Source organism: Populus nigra, chromosome 1 (assembly GCF_951802175.1).
Source record: "Populus nigra chromosome 1, ddPopNigr1.1, whole genome shotgun sequence".
Lineage (NCBI taxonomy): Eukaryota > Viridiplantae > Streptophyta > Magnoliopsida > Malpighiales > Salicaceae > Populus > Populus nigra.
Genome location: NC_084852.1, coordinates 28,121,368 through 28,144,171, shown reverse-complemented (window position 1 = coordinate 28,144,171; position 22,804 = coordinate 28,121,368). Strand labels below are relative to the sequence as shown.

General features: G+C 34.1%; 1 protein-coding gene across 7 annotated transcripts; it reads right to left on the bottom strand.

Annotated features, from left to right (window-relative positions):
* Nucleotides 1–1,050: 1,050 nt before the first annotated feature.
* On the bottom strand, nt 1,051–21,996 carry LOC133669054 (uncharacterized). Of its 7 annotated transcripts, none has more exons than XM_062089067.1 (25): nt 21,467–21,996; nt 19,467–19,634; nt 17,126–17,200; nt 14,694–14,772; nt 14,231–14,295; nt 13,962–14,051; nt 13,744–13,833; nt 13,515–13,601; nt 13,084–13,167; nt 11,905–12,024; nt 11,351–11,379; nt 11,123–11,255; nt 9,910–10,386; nt 9,090–9,634; nt 8,916–8,979; nt 8,705–8,801; nt 8,408–8,574; nt 5,408–5,548; nt 4,632–4,702; nt 3,659–3,724; nt 2,984–3,056; nt 2,045–2,164; nt 1,853–1,930; nt 1,605–1,655; nt 1,051–1,498 (listed from the first exon to the last, which is right to left on the bottom strand). In XM_062089067.1, exons 1-25 carry the CDS (start codon nt 21,725–21,727, stop codon nt 1,397–1,399), a joined length of 3,333 nt encoding a protein of 1,110 aa, XP_061945051.1. In that variant the 5' UTR covers nt 21,728–21,996; the 3' UTR covers nt 1,051–1,396. The 7 variants fall into 7 exon arrangements, with proteins under 7 accessions (XP_061945051.1, XP_061945058.1, XP_061945065.1 ...); XM_062089074.1 differs by having other exon boundaries at nt 3,659–3,721; nt 21,467–21,995; XM_062089081.1 differs by having other exon boundaries at nt 5,408–5,533; nt 21,467–21,995.
* Between the last annotated feature and the right edge of the window lie 808 nt (nt 21,997–22,804).

The following is a 22,804-nucleotide window of genomic DNA, read 5'->3' as shown; positions in this document are numbered from 1 at the left end:
GCATCTAGGGTAGTGATTACCTTTGGGGTGCATCTACTCATTGAAGGTCTTGTTAGGCTCTATAAACATCTTGTGTCCTGTATGATTAAGATGATACGGACTTGTTAGGCCATCAAGACTTTGACGATCTCATACTAGCATTGTCTTGAGATATAGTACATGGACCATATGATCGAGGGTATAGACCACCGACTCCATCAGCCACCCCCTTCCCTAGTCTTGATGGTCTGTCTAGCATAAAGACGTTGCTTGCCATAGCACTCTTTTACCCTGTTCGTGTATAGTTGGGGTGATCCTTGCGAGGCTTTAAACGTGCATCGCTCAATCATTATTTATTAACCTTTCAATTATCTTATCGTCTTGCTTGTCTAGGTGTTTCATTATAATGGTTTGCCTTAGGGTTGTGACCACGTCATGGGGCGCCAGCCTAGAAGCCTAGGGGTTGGCTTATGAGCACGCAAAGGATTGTTGCCTTTACAAGGCCACGTTAGAGAAGAAAGCCAAGAGGTGGTGCCATTATAAGGCCAAGAGGAAGCCACTTTCCACCATTTCCTCACTCTCTCTAGTTCTCTCTCTCTCGGCGATTTCTAGTTCACACTAAATTTTTATCTGTATTGAAGAGGTCAACTTAGCCGAGTCATTTATCATTGTCGGGGTTAGGAAATACAGGCGCCCTGATAACTGGAAAAAAAATCCTCTAATAAAATATGGAGCATGAAAATTACAGTGAGCTATGGTGAGCTGCGAAGTGCTGCACAAACTATTCCTGGTGGGTTCTTTCAACCATTTTGCTGTACGGTAGAAAGAATCAAACATGGTGCCTTTCTACTGCAGTGTTCCGGAGTGGTCAAATTGCACAGCATGATGCAACAGGTGAGAGGAAAAGCAAGAAAAGGAAGCTATTATCTTGATTTCAGACACTGGCAATAACAAGTGAAAAACCATTAACCACGGATATGCCTTTGCGTGGCAAAGCAAGCCATTTTCCCGTTCATGAGAGAGCTATGAAAATTAGAATAAAATAAAATCAGCAAAATGCAAACCAGAAAAGACTCCAAAAAAGACCTAATGGTTTTGCAAATCTTTAATTCTCAAACGTTGTTTTGTACTTGATCAGTTACAAATGAGCACCTCGATCATAATATTTGCAGCCATGAGTACCCGAAATAAAATCTACCTACGAATTCATTATTGGCCGTATAATGTGATCCAAAATTACATTTGATATTCCCACGTAGGGAAAACCATGTATTACAAGATTTACAACCTAACATAATCAAGATGCATGGGAATACTATGCAATATACGATTCATGTTACAAAAAATATATATATTATTTTGAGTGCAGGATTTGATATATACCCAAAACACTAACATGACTGTCTTAAGTCACAGCTCACTCAATTTTCTCGATCACTTCCAACCTGGTTTTTCTCTTCCAACCTTTCATTGCAGCAACGAGATTGATCAACCCAACAATTTGATTTTTGGTGTATTCCTGTGAGGAAAAGTGTAGTTGTATTATTAAAAGATAGATTGAAACAGGTGTAAGTATGTTAAAAACAATAAAACAATTCCTCGGTTCCGGTGCAGAATTTTCTTACCGGGTGAGCACGAGCCCAGTGTACATACTCGGTTTCTGGAAGGTAGTAAGCCTGTATGGGTCGAGAGAATGAAAATTCCAATTAATAATCTTGATAGTGAAAATGTTCACTAGGCATTTCTAAGTGAAACGTGTATCCAAGAACCAAGGAAAATGGGTTGACCAAGCAAGCCTCACTACTAATCATTTCTCCTCCAATATCTTCACATGTTTTTAAGAAATTGTCTCATTGAACATGCTAATTCTTACCTTTATGAAAGTTTCAACCATTTGTAATTTTGGCTTTACATTTACGGGGACAAAATGCTGGAGGCCATTGATCAAAACCTGAAAGGAATTTAGATAGCACTTAAATTATCAATTCTTGAGAGGTGCAAAAGGAGGTAGAGGCAAAATGGAAATCTTGAAAAATACAAATTCCTGTATGAGTTATGAAAGAACCTGAAGATCTAATGACATAAGAGCTCGTCCTTCATCACTACACCTCTTCACCCGTGATAGACCTTCTATGAGGGTTTCAGCAACGATTTCAACACCATATTCTGAAAGACGGTCTTGTGCCTATGAAGATAGAAATATAGTTTAGATTAGTTTGTTATTCAAGTTTTGGGACATGAGAAAACATGTTTATTAGTACAAAATTAGAACATAATCATAACCAGGCGGGTGGAAGCTATTAGCAAAATAATATAAATGAAGATATTATTAGATTCCGAGAAGAAAATAATACAAAAGTCCTCCATGACAAGATGTAGAAAAGTATACAGGAAGAAAGCAAAACCATAAAAAAAAAAAAAAAAGTACTGTAGTCTAAATAATTGCTCTAAAGACACCCCTCTAACTGCCCCTAAAGTGGAAGACTGAAGACCACAAGTAGATTATTCTATCCCACATCTGCTGCCTTGGAAAGAGTAATATTGAATGTTTTTTGAACTGCTCTTCATCCACACATTTCAACTCGCAGCAAACATTCAGGAAGTGCACATTAAACATCCATGATTTACATGCATTTCATTTTAGATATTTAGATATTTGTTTCCTCCTTGTTATCATCACAGGATTTTTAGAGCACAATAACGCAGCAAAATTATGCCATTTATGATGAGGTAAGGCCAATGATTGGGATGATTGTTAACCAAGTGGTTACTACCAGTAAATTAGCCAGCCTAAGAAACCCATTTATTTATCGGCATATGTGCACATACAAATTTATTCAAAGTTCTCGTGTATCCAAAATGTAAAACATCAACATCTTTTGGATGTTAATCTAACAAATATTGAGTTAGCAAACAAAAAACAAACGATGAGCATCAAGTTGTAAATTCTGTATTCCAAATTTTACAAAATGCTGCTCCTCCGGATATGTGAACCAGCCATTACCTCTTTGTGAATTCCACCATGTGCAAGCCTCGTTTTATAGTGCTTAAACTCTCCCAAAAGTAAATCAACATACCTGTCAATATAACTCGTATGAGAGGGATTATAAAGCGATAGCAGTGATAATTATTGTAAAAATATGCTTGGTACCTATTAAAGAATTGTAAGAGATATCATATAGTCCACAGATATGAAAAATCAAAACCTAACATAATCAACATAAAGGACTAGTTCCATTGACTAACATGGGTCAAGCTAAAGTGGAGGGAGGGGGTGTCACAGAGGACAAAGCACAAGAGGCAAGGACCAAGGTCATGACCAAAAAAAGCTCCAACGTAAAGTTTTATTATCAAACAAAAACTCCACCCTAAGCCAACCAGAGCAAGTGAGCAGGACAGTGAATCAAAAACTTCAATTGATAGCACAGAATGCAGTACAAATATTATAAAAAAAAAAAAAGGAAAATTGTAAGTATATTTTTTAAAACATGACTAGAAAATGTTGCAAGCTAACCTACCTTTGATTTATAAAATTAACACACTCAACACGCAGTTTTAATGGAAAAATTACAATAAGAGATAGATGATATCAAGGTCATTAAAAGCATGGAAGTTGCAATGTGCTCGAACAATATAAACGAGCATATAATTATAATAAAAGGGAGAGAAAGAAACATACCCATTATGCTCTAGACCAAGCTCTTTTACTTCCCACTTAGCATTAGCTATCCGATCAACATACCTGCTAAAAAGTGCTTTGCATCAAAGATGGTAGCAATGAACCAAACAAAAATTTTGACTAAAAGGTAACGAAGAATCCAGTGGAATCTTGAGTTTTGATTGTATTTTGCTTGGGAAACTGATCATCTTGTTTTATCTAGGTACAGTTATCAGGATGTCCTTCAACCCAACAAATAACTAACATATTTTGTAAACAATCCCTATCACAGATAAAGCGATTAAAATCTGCATTTGCTTCATGTTTTCACAGCTCACCCATTTTATGCTGCAAGTCCTCCTTTAGCTGAGTCTATTAAAGTCAGAATTTTGTTGTCTCAAATCATGTGTTCCTCGTTAAAGAAATTTACTTTGTTTGAGTTTCCAGACTACAGCTTCCATTTCTGATTACAAATGTTTTATCTAATTACCAAATATATTAAATATGATAGTTATGCCAACTTCCCCCGGCTGAAACTTTCATGCCCTGTAAATAGGTTTTTCTTTACACATTATCCTGCATCATACTTCACTTGTCTCCAAAATTTGACTCATGATCCATTCACAAGCTGTGATTTTTATTTAAGTGGAAGCAGGCTGTTTCCATTTTATGTTATTTTCAAATTTCAAGGGCTAGGAAGGTTGCTTGTATTATTGTTATTTGACTCCATTTGATATAGGAATTGACTTGCCATTAAAAAGGCTGCTTTAAAGAACCTTTGAACAGTTGACACAGATTAGCAGTTCCATCAAATGTATCTTAAATCAACATAAAAGTCATAAGTTATCATCCGCAACGAGAAATGCCGTTGGAAATGGCTTTGGGCATCCAATAGGGCTTCATTAAAATTATTCAGCTCATTAATCCACAAGAACATCCGATGATTTAATTAATATAGAAGGGCTCAATCAACATTATTCAGTTCTAAACTTACCCATTAATGTGAAGAAGTAATCTTGCAGTGGTCCGGTGTAAGTGCTCTATAACATCTGGTACAGAGTCCACCTGATAAAAAAAATAACCTACTTGTCAATAGAAAAGGAATGAAAATATCTATTTCTAAATTATGGACCAAAATAAGAACATCATGTAAAAACCAAAAAAAAAAACTTATATGGAAAGATTACCCCTGAAGTTTAGCAAACAGGTATATATGATTGTCCAAACTTTGTTATAGGACATCTTCACTTATTAGAGGGTTGAATAGATGAAAAGAGAATATAAAGAGCATGCCTATTCAAGTAATGGGCAAGTTTTATGGTAAGAAATGTAGGTTATTGGGGGGCGATCAAGTCCTCCCTCTCTCTTAACCAACAACAATCTCAAATTTTAGATGCTTCCACTCCACCATCGCTCATTTCCTTTTCATTGACCAAACCTTATACAACCTAGCAACTGAAACCATCTGAACATGATGTGCACACATGGATAGATAAGTAAACTCCCAGGCTCTAGTATTCAATTGCAAAATTAATTTACTTTCTGAAATTCAGATGGTTTTCCAGCTATATTAGAACATGGAATAATACCCAGACAAACATATTTCATACTAGTGTCCTTTTCTCCTACAGCATATAATAATGTCAAAATATATGATTCTGATTATCCAATTTAACAGCTCATTAATACAGTATCAAAATAATTTTTGAAAGATTTCAAAAAATTATGGCTAATAAAAATGCTCCAAAATACAGAAACAAGGAAATATACCACGAGGACAAAAAAGTCTTCCACTATAGCTGGATTATTTTGAAGAAGCATTGACTGAAGATGGGTTTTAGATCTGTGTAATATTTGAGCAACAAGAGATATGGTATCAGCAGCAGCACATCTTTCCTGCAACACAATGGTCTATTACTGTAGGCATACTGATTACAGAACAGTTCTTTTGTAAATTCAAACAACCAAATTTAGCTGATAGCAATTAAGAGTTTTTAATAATCAAGAAGCCACTGCACATTCATTGTAGCTATATATGTATTCATACACATGCATCATATGACAACCCATTGAAATGCAAGATCTGCTTTTGATAGTTTTGTTATATAAGACTGAATCATAATGTGATAAGTTTCATTGTACAGGATAGCATGATAATGAAAGTGACAACAATGGCCATTGGACATCCACGAGAGTCAAAACTCCAATAAACTTGCCAAACATTTTACAATACTAATTTCCTAATATTTATGAGCTCAACCTTCTCAGCAGGGAAAAATGCTGCCAGTGTCAAGGCCAGAACAAAAGATCCTTTTTCTTAGAGAAAATAAATGTGTCCTGTGTAACAGAGGTGGATGATTCTCCATATGTACAGACGGGGAAAAAATGCACTGATCTGCTTTCTACAATCAACGGCATATCATGAATACCAAACAAGTTATAATTGGCTATTGCATGACCCTACTTCAGTGAACATCAAGAACAGTGATGATCTTTATCCTGGTCTCTACGCACTTCAAAGTCAAAACAGTTGCACTGGGAAGGGTACACTCTCAATGTCTACTTTGATGTAGGTAGAGAGAAGAATTAAGAGAGAAGAAAAAAAAGTCAAAATCAAACAACGAGCGTTAGGTTACACAATGACCGCTGGGTCGTTCACAAATGATATCCATACCAATATCACAGACCTCATTGCTATAAATCTTGATTTTTTTTTATTTTGTTTTATTTATGCTAACTTAGTTTTAAGTGTGCTATGCTAAATTGCTAAATTATTATTTTTTTTAGAACTTCTTAGTTTCAGGTATACTAAGCTAAATTGTTAAATTATTATCATACAAATGACATAAGCAAGAAATTATTTTTCATGAAATTAAGAAATTAGTTATTTAAATTTTAGTATCAGTATTTTATCTTTTCTAGTGAAATTACAATACTAAGCATGTTTAGCTGTCTATTTTTCTTACTTTTATACTTTACTTTAAAAAAAAAAACAATAAAAAAGCATTTGATTAGGATTTTAAAAATCAATTGCTTCACTTTTGAGAGTGGAAGGTTAATTTTATAAAAAACAGGTTAAATATATATAAGCTTCCACTTCAAAAAGCATGAGAAGTGATCATTTTGAAATGGAAGGCTGATTATTTTATTTAAAAAACTAAAATAACCTTAAATATTTTAGAATTAACGAATCCAAATCATTTTTGCTTTATATATAGTAATTAACTAATATTTAATTACAAAGTTAATGACCTTAAATATATTAAAATTAACTAATCTTAATTATTTTATTCCAAGTATATTAGTTCTCAGCTTATAATTAAATTATTTGATAACTATGTTTACTAAAAAAAACCATGTAAGGTTTTTATTATTGTTTCTTTTAAACTTGTTTTTATATGATATTTGTGTTTTTTAAAAAAAGAATTCATTTCTTAAGCAATTCATTTAGTTTTTTAAAGAAAATGTTTAATTTTAGTTGTCCTTAATGGTAATTTAATTTAAGAGATTTTACTAACAACACAACATAACAATTCATTACCAAACAACTTGATGTGTTTAATCAAGCATCCCAGCACAGCAGAGGTCAAACCAAATCTAATACTGGCATGAATGCCAATATAACCAATGTACCACGATCACAAACAAAATTGCAACAGTGATTCTAAACCGAGGAAGACAAAGTACAGGATAACAGAAGGAGATGACAACTTAGGGGCAGTTCTGGATATGACTTTTAAAGGCTGTTTAGGGTTGTATATAGAGGCGTGAACAGTAATTTTAGGAGATTTTAGGCAAAATCTTTGACGTGTAATTGTTATAGGGTTGATTAGGTATGCATGAGAGGTTGTTTAGGTCTATTGATGAGATGTTTTTAGGTTAGATTGATGGGGTTTTCTTGGAAATTGTAGAAACTATTTGTCACATTAATAGGGTTTCTATGAGTCACACCTAAAGGATAGAAATACCTAAGCTTCACACCGATGGTTCTTAAAAGATGATAGATTGAGTCACACAATCAAAAGCAAATTGCTAGAATTTTATTCATCAAATGTTATTAAAATATTGAAAGATTCATTATATAGAGTTGATATAGTACTCAAAGGCCAACATGGACTTATTTTCTTATAAGAAAATACTTATTATCTATTTAGAATAGGAAAAACCTAATAAAGGTAATTACTTTAGAACTAGTAGAATACAACGTAGTAAACAAACACTAAACTAAGACAATTTTCCAGATTGCCCAGCAGATCAGGATGTTACAGAAATAACCGTGCCACAAAGGAACATTAGTTTTGGTTCTTTTGATATCTCCATCAGGCAAAACCAACTGGAGAAGAACTATAGGGATGGAAAACAATCTATCTATCTATTTATTGTCAGTCCCATGATCATCAAAAAAATGGCTCTTGAAACTTAAGAAACAGAAGCTTTTATATAATATAACCATAATTGAATTATTAAATAGAAAACCCAAACCCAACACTACTCAATAAGAAACAGAATGCTTTCGATAAAAACTACTCGACAGAAAATAAAACAAAAAAGGCTCGAAACAGTAAAATTTATAATAACTGTAAAGAAAAAAAAATTATTGAAATAAATCCTTGAAGTCTTTCTTGGTTCTCCATCATCATTTCTTAGGGAAACAAAATTTTGATTAATTCAAGTACACTCTCGTCTTGTGTAGGTGGCACAAAATGGATTGGAAAATATTTCTCTATTCAGAAAAAAATTACTTTTGCAAAATTATTATTGCATAAATACCTTGAGACCAAAGGATGTGGCATGATTTGGAGGACTAGCCGGTGTTACATCTCCATGCATATATGTACTCAAAGACGTAGGGGAAGAGGATGAAACAGGGGTCAGCTGGGGCTTTATCCATTGGTCACAATCTTGTGTAATTCTGGATATAGCAGTCTTCAGCCGATCTGGGTACCACAGACATGAATTATGGGTACTTAGTTCAAAATAGTAGCAGCTGATTAGGGGTGAAGGAGCATATCAGAATTGATCAACATGGGACAGGATGGAATTTTGGAGGAAAAAAGGAACCCTTACAATTGAGAGGGTCAGATTTTCCATTTGAATTAGAGTTCTGCTGACCAAATGTTTCAAACACAGAATAGAAGAAAATCTCAAACAACTGGCATATACCCTGCAAAACTATACTGAATCAGGAAAAACAATTTAGAGGGGAAAAAAACTATAGATTTTTAAAGTTAAATAAATAGAAGACAAAGAAACAAGAAATGTAGACAGTATAACATACCTTAAAAAACTCAACATTTACTATTTCTAGTTTCTGCATGAACCTTGCATATTTGTCCATTGATCTAACATACACAAATAAACACAGCTCAATAAAGCACAATTATGTATAGTTGCAGGTTATAATATCCACGTACAAATAGTTATCAGTTAACAGCACAAAATGGCTTTGCACCTGAGAAGACAGAGAGATGATCCTGTCTGTGCAGATATCTCATCATCTTTACAATGTGAAAAGTTACTTTTAGGAGCTTTTGGTTTTGAAATTCGACTTGGGAGTTGACTGTCCTCATCAATAAAGTCTGCAAGAAGATCTTCATTTTCATCTTCTGAAACAGGAGTTCCATTTTTATTACTTGCACCACCACTATGGGGAGACGCCTGATCACCGTGATAACTATCATTAGCATGTCCATCATATTCACCAGCAGTTGCCCCATTAAGCAGGGATGAACTGCAGCCTTCAACAGAAGTGGAGATTATTTTTGGCAAAAATGGATTTCCACTTTTAATCCAAGAGGTAAATCCACTCTTTTTGATAGTGGCATCAATGGAATTCACTGATTTGTTAGAGTGATGCAATTTTGCATTTGAAGAGATACCGTGAGATGGAACTATCAGGGCAGCCCCATTGCCAACAAGCCCAGCAAAACTAATTGCTTGGACTGTATCTGGTGGCAATTTCAGCCAACTTTCCTTTTCCAAAACCATTTTGAGTGCCTGAAAAAGTTTTAAGAAAAAAATTATATTGTTTTTCCAAGAATTAGATATTCAGAACTTAGATAAGAAATTTTATTCGAATCACATAAAAGCAAGTTATGTTAATGTGACAGGACAATAAATAAGAAACAAAGTGAATTTATTGACTAATCAAACTTTACTTTGAAGGGGGGTAATAAAGCTCTGAAGGTAAATGTATCATGCACCTAACAGAGCAGGGATATGAGCAAAGAAAACTAAAATTGTAAAACAGACTAACCCTAGCAACAACTTACATGAATATTTTGCCGATGAAATGCAAGAAAATAGTTCTCGCATACAGCCTTCAACTTCTGTCTGAACTCAACTGCTTCAACTCCACAGAAGGCTTCCCCAGCCAAGATGAATACATTCAAATCTTCATAATTTTTCAAGAATTGGTGTGTGCTCATAGAGCTAATAACTGCAGAAGAAAGCAACACTGATACTCGGCTTGTTGTAAGCTGCCAAAGATTCTTTCGACCTCGCTGAAGAGTTTGTGAAACAAATGCTGTCGCATCTTTTCGCAGATGATACCAAGGAGATCCACTGATTGATGCTTCACCACAATTACTTCTAGTTTCATCTGCATCAAAATTGGAATCTAAATACATGTAAGTTGTTGTAGATTCCTCGGTAGGAGATGAACCAAGCATTCTATCTACAGATTCACGGGGAGATCCATTGCTTCCTAAGGAATCCTGCTTCATGTCAGATGTTTGGTATGCCAAATCCTGTAAACCAATGAACAAGTTTTGAGGATAAATGAGAGAAACAAACACGTGAACAGAAGAAACAACTGACATTGCAGAACCAATGTTATTTATAACACTACATAAGAAATACAAAAAATACCTTCTGACTAAAATAGATTCAAGGGTGGAAAAACTTGTCTCTAGTAATCATGGAAGCTTTCCAACTCATACTGCTTTTATTATCCCCGTGATTTCGATTAACAGAAAAAACAATTCTTGGTTTAAGAGGCTATGGGTTGGTGTGAAAGATCTACATTTAAGTTGTTTAGCTTCATTTCATGTAAGAATCCTAGGTTTTCCAGAATTAATGCGCCTGCCTCATATATGATTGGTAATAATGTCACCATAAAATGTGTAGTCAAAATGAGAAAACAAAACCAAAATTTACTATTACTATAAAAAAACTAAAAAACAAGGCACTAGATGCAGAAACAACGCACAAATAATTAACAGTCCAATATGATCCTTTAAATTAAATGACAGTCAACAACCGTTACACAGCTAGTTTAGAAACATATTTAAGCAACCATCCAAAGTTTACAAACAAAAAAATGGATAAAGCATAGATAGGGAAAGAAAGCTTTAGGGTACTCAATTTAACTATCAATGTTTGCAAGCCCTGACCTTGTTGTGGAGAGGACTGAAAACATCCCATAAAAGTAAGGGAAAGGAAAAAAATAAAAATAAACAGGGTATATAAAGAATATAGTCTGACCTTGTTCTCCAGCTGGAAGTTCATGATTTCATGATAGGAACTAATCAACCTGAATAAGACCGCTAATGTTCTCAACAAACACTGCCTGAACTTAGATTCAGGTATCTGAAGGCTTAGATCACTGTAGGTAAGTCTGGAATGAAAGGCACAAAAAAATTATGTAACATATAAAAATAATTGAGTTATGATGGATTCAATACAGAAACAGTTAAAGTGAAAAGGAAGTACCTACTGTTCTGCATCTGTATTTCCAGATCCTGCATAAGTTAATCAGTTATCTGAGTAAAGATTACCTTAGGAAGATAGTTGACATTAATTTCCATGGAAGACTAAAAAAGGAAAGAAATTTTGAAGGGGAAAACCCTGTGAAGAAGTTGAGATTTTAAACAACCTCAACGCATACATCAATAAGCGTGTAGGTGCAGAGAGCAATTTTGGACTTGAAATTCATAACTGAGCTATCTATATCTTGCCCACTGCTGATTATATGAAACTAATTTCACTTATAAAATCATGCTCCATCTGAACCAGAGAAATTGTCATATTTGACTTTTCACACATATTAATAATGTTATTAATTGATATTCCATATCATCAATTTTATCCATAATTTCTAAAGACCCCCTTTCCAATTGTAGGTCTCCTGTAAAATGAGCTTTAATTAGGAGCACTGTAGGAAAATATGTGAATTAATATTTCGACCAAACAATCATTTTGGGACAAACAAAAATAGAAAGGCAGACAATTTCTTTGGAACAGAGGGAGTAATTAGTTGAACGTACCTCCAGCACAGTATTCTTCAACACAGAGTGGGTTTCTGATAAAACTTCCTGCATATAGAAGCTTTGCAACTTTTCAGCAAGACCAGAGATATCTCCAATCAAAGCATATGCATCAACTACCTGTACAAATTGTAACAATCTATCATTTGAATCTTCAATTTTGCACACTGCAAGTGGTTCTACTGATTCTTCAAGTTCAGTTTGCCAAGATAACATACTTCGAGTCTCTGACTACTCATGTCTATTATTCATAAAATAAGGGGGATTGTGAGAAAATGTAAAACAACACGAACCTAATACAAGGGTGAGGGGAGAAAACAGAAGTGTTTTTTTTAATACTACCAATCCACAATTTTGTTGCAAAAGTGTTGCTTGTTTAGGTGCACATGAGCTGATTCAAAACTCAAATACCTAATGTCTGGTAACAAGAGAATAAAATGTTAACCAGAAAAGAGGAGGAAGAGAACATGGTTAGACAAGATCAAGATAAAGCTATCATTTTTTCTCTCAATGTTCTGATAGTTATGCAACAGATACAGCTAACCCCCCTCCAGAAAAACCGAGCTGAGCTAGAGGAGCACACATGGTTAGATAAGATCTAGAGAAAGCTATCATTTTTTCTCTCAATGGTCTAATAGTTATGCAAGAGATGGAGCTAACCCCTCCAGAAACCCCAAGCTGAGCTAGAGGGGCAAAATCCATTCCTCAGTTTCTGATACAACGCCCCAGAAATGTTTACACCAAACTATCATTTTTCAGTTGATTGAGGAAATGATGTCCCGAATCCAGAATGATGGTTACATTAAGCATACACATGACATTCTATAATAATCTTGTGGAAAAACAAAATCATTAACAGTTAAACTACCAGTTTTCAGATGATAGAGGAGATGACGTCCCAAATCCAGAATGATACCACTAATCATATACATGAAATTTTATAAAAATCATCTTGTGAAAAAAAAAAGCTACAGCAAAAACCAAAAAAAAAAAACACGACATATAGCAGCATTGAATAAAACAAACCACTTGTATGAATAAAGTTACATGAAAAAAAAAATGTATATATATATACATATATATATATATATATATATATATATAAATCGCAATTTTGACAATAATATGAATTTGAATAAGATAAATATCCTTTTCACAACAAAGTATCAATATACTGACTGTTATATAACTCTCCTCCTTGAACTCCTGGCACACTCCCAGCAAAAGGGCATCCAGCTTTTGAAGGGTTCTTCCCAACCAAACCTGTATGAAAATCAAAACCAGTTACAAGAATAGGGAAAAGTTGCTCAAGTATAACTGTCTGTCACCAATGTGAGCTTCAAGTCACAATAAAAGGGCAAGACATACAATCAAATGGAGAAATAATGAAGCATGAGAACGAAAAAAACTGGGAAACAGCAACAGTGAACTTGGATTTCTTGATATATGCATTATTAAACATAAGATAAAAAACAAAATAAGACTAATTTGGTTTGAATGATAGATGAATTTTTTGTTTAAGCCAAGAGAAAAATGTATTAAAATAAAAAAGAATCACAAAAGCTTGATAAAGAATAGTAGTTGTATGTTTAATTCTTATTTATATTCACCTCAACTCCACGGCTCATCTCCTGTATTGCTGGAAGCTCTGAGAAACTATCTAATAGCTGTAAATACTCGGATAGGACTTGGAATGCCTGGGAGAAAAACACAATTTAGTGGAATTCTCTGACACAACAAACAAGAAAATAGACCACATTTTTCGCAGAGAAGGAAGGTTGAGAACTGAAGTCCATAACACCATAGGATACCACTAGCAAAAAAGATGCATTGACCAACCTTGCAGTAATTTCCTTTTTCAACCAGGGATTCAAGTGCCACTTGCATGTCCAATGCACGATGAAGCTCAGTTAATACTGCAAGCATGTCCTGAAAATGGAAAAGGTGATTCATACTTATCAAATGCAGCTCCCAACATCGATATATTCTTGATTGAAAAAATAATCCACAAAGATGAAATGTTCAGATTACTAAGATATCCAGGAAGATGAGCATACCAGGAGAGTTTGTTTCCTTTTGGAATTACTATTCACTACAAGATCCCTAGAAACCTCATTCATTGATGAAGTCAGGTGCCTTCTACCATTCTGCAAAACAAAATGATGGATATCCAGATCCGGAAAGAGAAGCAGTGGTGACAATAGCATCCTCAAAAACACACCCACATCATGAATTTAGAAGGAAAAAAAATAGATGCATTTCTTACAAGTATCCTTCTTGACTAAGGCCCTTTAATCATTAAGGAAAACACCGCAGGAATGCTTACCATGCAGATGACATTAGCAACCTTTAAATCTTTCTCTACTTCCCTCACCAAATTCATCCCCTTCACTGGCCAGAAGCAAGTATAAACATCTCATTCAAAAGAAGGACTACACAGACTTTTTTCTATAATTAAAATTTTATAATTTCACTCCAAGCTTTCTTTACTTGATCAATATAAATGCATGGACAAGGGAAATTACTAAAATGACAAAACTTAACTATATTATATAAGTTAATGTCAAGGTACATGTACAACAGCATCGCATCAACTCATAAAAGTGCCAAAAGCATTTAATGCACAAATGGGAAAGGAGGTTTAGCAAAGATTAAGAACACAAACCTTCTCAAGATAACTTTGAATTAGATATGTGAAAATTAATAAATGTACATGCAAAAACTTAATTTGATCAAAACAAAATATAAGCAAAACTTTCATTTCTAAATGAAATCTATTAACGCCTTACCCATTACTTCATGATGCTCCATGACATGAAGAGATAAACGCTCTGCTACTCTGTCTAGTTGTGCTAATCTAAGAGTGGCCTACAAAAGGAAGAATCCACATTGAATTGCAGTCAGTTAATTGCAGAAAAATATTTGAAAAAACAATTCTGTGAAAAGACAAAGTGAACAACATATTCTATATGGTAGTTTAGACTGGTAACGAGCTTTAAACATGAACAAACAACTATGGCGTCTGCAAGTGCGTGGAATTCTGTGAGTTTAAAAGGGACATGCACTGGCAGTACAAGAAAAAAATATAAGCCATAATACTAACAAATAAAAGCATAAACTCCATCATCACACTCTCAACAACATTATACTTGCCCTTGCGTTGTATAAATCTATTTACTATGCACAAACACAAACACAGAAAGAATGATCATGGAAAACTCCTATCAAAAGAACTAGTTCGTAGAATGGGATTCAGACTAATGCCGTGCTTATGCAGGTTGAACACTCCTTAAATGCACATACTTTCAACCACATTCTTTTAGGTAAAGATCTAAGTATTGAAAATCACATTATTTATCACTATCACCCTAAAGATTCGAATGAGCTATAACTTTAGAGTATTTGCAGTACTTTAATTAACTGAACTGAAATTAGTTCAGTTCAATTTCGGTAGTTTACATGATGTGGAATAAGCAACCTAAAGCAGTGACAGTGGTTGCAGATGGCAGCAGTGATGGCAGTGCTGGTATCAAACTTAGCAAGAGAGCTGGCATTTACTAATATTGTTTGACTCCTCCATCACCATTTTGTCACCAGTTACCATCCCTATTATGACCACATTACATCTTATTGTGGTGTCATCGCTGACACCACAATAACCAAGATGTCTTTTGGCAATAATGGTGGCAGTGACAAGCACAGAAACAAATGTAGTTATGTGCCAACTTCGGTAAGAATAGTGGTAGTAATTGATGGAAGTGGCTGTAGAGGAGAATAGGACTCAGATAAATATATCTCAATTGTTTGCAGGGATTTTTTTATTTTATTTTTTTGGGCATATGGATTTTGAATTCCATGAGAAGTGAAAGTCAAAAATATCAAAGGTGATGAATTCCCAGAAATTCTAAATTTGTTGCTGTTGTTTCCAATACTTATCCCAATTTAGGTTCCATGCACCACCAGAAATCAAACTAATGTAAATCAACTAATGCATTTAACATGGAATTGGTAGTGGTTAGAATGCATGGCACAAGAAGCATCCAAAAAGCATAATAATGTGGCAAGGCATGTCTCTGGTATCATCATGAACAGGTCCACTTTAGGTGCCCAAATACTAGAAATAATCCTCACGGAAATGCAGGCAATGTAATGGACATTATCATCACTATGAAGTTGTCATCATATTCTTAGTGAGTACCAAATAGCAACAAGCATAGGAAACTAGCTGAAGATAATCAAAGAACACTTATAATTTTAGGTTTGTTTATAAAGTAGGTCACATAATGTATGTGAGTTAGAATATCAATAAACATAATGAACATAGGAAAATCCCAACCAATATTCACCAATCAGGTATCAAGGCATATTACATAAATTTTGACTAATCATCAAAATTCAGTTACGGAAAATTACATAAATTTTGGGCCAAGCTAAACACCAAAGTTAACACATCATATTTTACACATACAGTCTCAAATATTTCCTCTTTTAGACAAATAAAAGTAGAAGTAGATACTAGTTACAAAAGAATGTAAGCGAGCTCCTCCAAACTTTCAAGAATCATCAGTAAATGGGCAAAAGAGTTGGTCTGCGTACTCCAACAGTATAAGCCCTTCCGTTTGCATATTTATGGGGTCCATGGATATTTATAATAAGCAAACCCCATGTATATGTGGTAGGAACAACCTCAAAGAGTACCAGATATTTCTTTTCCATTTATGTAAGTGATGTATCCTTCACGAATTATCTAACATGGATACAACATGACAGACACAACATTGCTTGGTATAATTTACGTGCAACTTTGAGGCCACTTTGTTTTTATACTATTTATGGTGTCCATGGATATTTATAATAAGCAAACCCCATGTATATGTGGTAGGAACAACCTCAAAGAGTACCAGATATTTCTCTTCCATTTATGTAAGTGATGTATCCTTCACGAATTATCTAACATGGATACAACATGACAGACACAACATTGCTTGGTATAATTTACATGCAACTTTGAGGCCACTTTGTTTTTATACTATTCATGATTTCATGATTGATTAAAACAATCATTTCTCTACATGTAGAACATACAATGATGACATTATAATCCTACATGCCATCAGATAACACAAAGGAAAGACCATCCAATTACCATGCAATATTCAGCCCACATCCTGTGAATACATCCAAAGAGAGTAAAATATCAATGATATTTTGCTAGAAGTACCTGTTCCTCAAAATACGTTAACTCGTTTTCTTCAGATGGAACATGCTCTAGAATATGCCTAACTGGATCAAAATCCTGCACATGATGATGCCCAATAGCCTTTTAATAAATCAGCACAACATTAGCTCAATGCATACTCAACCACCCATATTCTAAGAAACGGAAATAAAATTGAAAAGTTCTGTAAGAGTGTAGAGGGCAAAAGAAAATTTTTTTATAAACGAACATTATATCAACTAACTGAAAAGTACAGAAAAATCATGTTGTATGGTGGCTCATCTTCCAAATCATGAAAGCAAAGATAAGAAAAAAAATCATAAACAAGTAGCCTGAACCAGCTGAATATCATTATCAGTCAAGAAAATTCCCCCAAAAGTACCAAGCATGAAACTGAAGAGTAGAGAGAAAAGCTACAAATCCCACAACAATTTTCTCCAGGTGAACTGATTCTTAAGAGTTATAGCATTAAGCTCCAACCAAGTTCTGAATAAGACAGCAGAAATGGCATATTCCAAAAAAAGTCTTAAAAATCTTTCCTTTCCACAAAACCCACTCATAGTTCGAGACAAATACAAGAGTAGTGTCATCCAAAAACATTATATGCTCAGAGTTACATGCAATCCTTCTTAAGTTGCAGAATCAGCACCTACAAAGCAACTTGCCGAGAATATTAAGAAAACATCTTTTGCTCACTAATGTCAGCATGTGTAGCTTGGTGTTATGTAGGATTAAACAAAAGCATATATAGCATTGCCTCCTCAAATGGTTGCCTGTCAAATAAGGAGCTGTCATAAAGACCATGCTATTCTCAACATGAGCAGTAGCAAGGTAATTTTATGTTAACACAAGTTCGGATAAATAATCCCAGTTTTGGCACCTTATTTAATATCTTCCTTCTTCCTTGCTAATAGAAAGGACTTGTTGGAACTGATCTATAAAGAGCATCACTTCTAGCTCTCAAAAGTACCCCTTCCCCCTGGGTTTCATGATATCAGAACCACTGTAACTAGCAATGACTGAGGCACACATCTCTCTTGTGGCTAGACAATGAGTGATTCTGAGAGACTCCACTATATTTACACATACAAGGCTATGTCCACAAGATTTATCTGTGGCCATAAAAACATAAATTAGCTCATTTCTCTCAAGGAGTCAATGGGGAGCCTTTTTATATTTGTTTGGTTTATTCACCCACAATTTGATAAGTAACAGCCAACATCAAAGGCTACTCAATCAGTTAAGAGGCTGCATATTGTGCCAGTGAGTCAACGTTTGACCTTTATTATCTAATAGGTTTTTCTCTCTCGATGTTATCAGGTATTGAAAGCAAAAATTTCAGATCCTCTCTTCATCAGTATTATCAAAAGCCCACTTCACCATTAGCCACTCATGTCTACTGATCTCAAATCGAGCCAACACAAACATCATAGCTGGATATAAAACACTAAACCAATATCCAATTGGTTCAGGAGCAAATGACCATGAAATAATCATGGCATTGGAGGACCATGTTGATGGTGTCATATGGGAAACCTTTTTGTCTCAAAAAGAGTTATCCAATCTTAAGATCCTTAAAATGACATCACCATTTGATTTGACAAATTGATTAACTCTACAGACATCTGCTAGTGTGTGTGTGTCTGTGTGTCTGTGTGTGAGGGGAGAGAGAGAGAGAGAGAGAGAGAGAGAGAGAGAGAAGTGATTTTAAATCAGAAAGTTATTGCAGTCTGCAGTCTACTCTGTGCTTAAAATACTCTGCAAGTTTGCTTTAAAAAGTGGTAGACAAGGAAACAGAAAGAAAGCAAACAATCAATGTGATTTTCAGTGGTTGGAGAAGTGAGAAATTTTGAGGCTTTGGAATTCAAAGTCTCACAAGTGAAACTCTTTTGTGTGATTTTTTTTAACTTTTCAATTCTTTAAGCAGTTTATTGGTGTCACATGGATCTGCTAGAAGTGAAGTTGCCACTGCTGCAAGAAATTCACCTTTTTTTCTTCTGATTGTGCTTTTCTTAATTAAAGTCATTCAATTGTTTACTTACAATTATCTTGCGACATTAGACTAATAGAAAAGAGACAGATAAAGGTTAATGGAAAAATTCCAAAGGGAGCCAAAGGTCTGAGCATTTGATACCATGATTGATTAAACTCTCGCACAAATAAAAAAAAAATTCAAGGCATATCATGAAGACGTGGAGTAAAGTTGAAAAATAGCTAGTGATGTTCTATCAATAATTCTTGCTACAAATAGACTAGCAGCATTTTCTGACAAATAAACCACGTTGATAAAAACAATATTGACATGCTACATAGAAACAGAAGAAAATTTAAAGCACGTAGAAACCTCTTCATAGAAGTCTTCTTCCAGCTCCTCCACCATGTGACCTTGTGGTATGCTTCCATATATTGATCGTAGTTCTTCAGAACTTGAAGGAAGATTAAACCGCTGATGAGGAGGCATTCCTGCAAGCACGCGAGCAACAGCAGCTGCTGCTGCAGCTCGAGCTGGAACCTGAAAGGGGAATAAGAATCAAAATCTGCCTGTACGACTTGTATGACTTTAGCAATTTGAATGAAAGATCTCCTCATAAACAGTGAGGATGAGTTAATTCCAGAGACTGTTACTAAATTTGTTCCGTGAAAATTATAGTCTATGTGAATTGTTCAAGGGATGGTGAGCCAATCACTCACAAGAGTAATATTTTACAACCAGCTCAAGATTGAACCAAAGAAACCTCTTGCTGGTGCTGTGGCACTAAAGCTCAGAAACTGAACACATTCATGTTTCAGAGATTCAACTCTTGATAATATTTTCAGTTACATTTTTGAATGAAAACAGAGTTTTCAATGCATAGCATATGATGAGAGCTACTGGATGGCTGTTTACATAATATGTTGAACTGTTGATGAAAATATTCAGAGTTTTTACCAATTTGCTGCCAGAGTTCCGCAAGAAAGTTGGTTAAGGAGAAGTTGAAAGACAGGGAGAGAGCTAGAAAGAAATGGATCTTTACAAAACTCTACTAAAGAGAACCCATAAAGAAAAACAAGAAACCAATAAGCGTAAAAGGAATCTGCAAAACAAATAACCAGAGTATTATCAACAAATTATTGCTCCCTGTTCCAAAGATCTGAAGTCTTTATATTAGGCTCCTTGAATTAGTCAGAAAATAGCTAGAGGAATTAAAGCAACCCTACTGCTGTAATCAGTACACAAGTGAGTACATCTCCATGTTCATACTTCAACTAAATATATACGCGTCCAACCAATCCCCTTCATTGTAGATATGCTCCCACGGCATTAAAGTAAAAATGGTAAAAGTGTCATTCCATTCAGCTGCCCTTTTATTAAAGAACACCCTACTGATCAACCTTTTTTTTACGAGATTGTCAATAGTCAACATAATCCCACACACCAGTTCCTAAAAGAACAAAAAGATAAGGGGGAAGAATCAACCTTAGAAGGAACAACTGCCTTCCAAATAGGTTCAACAAAAGATAGTTCTATCAACTCCACCTTCCCCGTCAAAAATTAAAAAAAAAAGAAAAAGAAAAAAGAAAAAACTCCTCAAATAACAGCATGATTAATACAACCCTTTCAAGACTATGTGCCTATTCGGGAGTGTAGTAGATATTATTTTTCAAAATGTTTTTCGTTTTAAAGTGTTTTTCACTTAAAAATGCATCAAAATAATATTTATTTTAAAAACAAAATTATTTTTGACATTAACACATCAAAATGTTTCAAAAACACAAAAAAAAAATTGAAAGCTAAAACTAATTCAAAAATTTTCAAAACTACAGTTGGACCGCAATACCAAATACCACCTACCTCCAATAAAAACAATCTTTCTTCAGGAATCTCCAATGCATCACAAAGCATGTCAAGAAAAATAGCATTTATTCCAAATTCCAATCTCGGCAGAACTCCCACAAACAGCACTAACACCTTTAGAGTTAAATGAAGCATTCACATCCCTAACTAACAAGAAGACCTGAAAACTACTCCGATCCCTAACTAACAAGAAAACCGGAGAATTACTCCTCGACTAGCGACATGCCCCACCAAGAATCAAGCTAAATTGAGCAACATTTCCACTACAAGCGGCACAAAATCTTTCAACCATTTCTGATAAATCTCTGTTACGCATACCATCACCCTTCCTCACCTCATTCGAGTTCCAACCACCCAAAACAAAATTTGGAAGTTCAAGAATTGCATTGCGTTGCTAGGGTTCATAAATCACGATTAAAAAAATATATATATAGAATTTAAGCTTTCCAAATAGAAATAATCAATATAACAAATACAAAAGGCATCAATTTCAAAAACAAAACGGATACCTCAGGTCGATCAATAGTGAGAGGCAAGAGACCGAGAGATCTAGCAGAGCGAACAGAACTCAAAATCTTCTCACCAACTTTAGACAAATCCATTCCGCCGCTGCTTCCTCCTCCTCCTACTCCTTGTAACAATAAAAACGGAACCAAAAAGAATAATCTGGAGCGCTCAAATCCAAAACCGACACCGTCTTCTCCTAAATCATCATTTAACAGAAAAGGATTCCCTAATACGCTACCGATTGGGAACAGATTTGGCTGCATTTCAACTCCGAACTCTGAGATCTAACCTCGCTACTGCTACTGCTACTGCTACTGCTACTGCAACAATACAACATTTTAATTAAACACTGTGTGTGTATTTATTTAATTTTCTTCTTTCGATCGAGATCTGATACTTCCTTTTTTGGATCGGAGAATGTGAGTTTTCTTGGGAGTGAATTTGGATTTCATGTTCTCTTTTTTTTTCTACCATTGGTATTGTTATATGTTGATATCATGTATTTATGTTTTGAAGACTTTTAATAGGTGTTAATGCCTGGCTGACCTTTGAAAAATGCTACTAGTGTGTATATAATTGTCACAGCGGTTATTTTACTTTCTAAAATGATTTTTATTTGTAAATGTATAAAATAATTATTTTAAAAATATATATATTTGATATTAATATATTAAAAAATATTTAAAAAATATTTTTTTCAAAATCATTTTTGAAACCGAAAACAAACCCTCTTAATTTATTTTTTTCATAATTACGTGTTGGGTATAATATTTAAAAGTTTTTTTAATAGAAAACATTTAAAAAAATATATTTTTAATATCAAAATATTAAAACTATTAAAAAAATATAATAAACTAAAAAATATAGATGCTTTATTGGACTCTTCATCTATCACGAATAGTTGCATTACTAAACATAATTTAAGTATCCCAGGAGATGTCACTATCAATATAAAAATAAAACTAGTAAATTTAAGGGTATGTTTCTTTTCTGAAAAATAGTTTTTGAAAAATTATTTTTTAAATTTTTTTATGTTTGTTTATTATTAAAAAAGTTGATTAACGAAATATATTTTTCGATCAAAGAAAAATTTGACTTGATTTTCAGGAAAGTGTTTTTCTATTATTTTAGCGGAAAACACTTTCCGGAAGTTATGAAAAATTTAGAAATGTCATATTATTTGCTGATTATATCAAAACTGGTCCTCAAACTTTTGATTGCTATATATATTTTGTTTTGAATATTTATTTTTTAATTTCATCCCTTAGAATTTATTTTTTATATTAACTTTGGTCCTCATTTTTATAATTGTTATTTGCTTTTCCCTTATTATGTTTTAA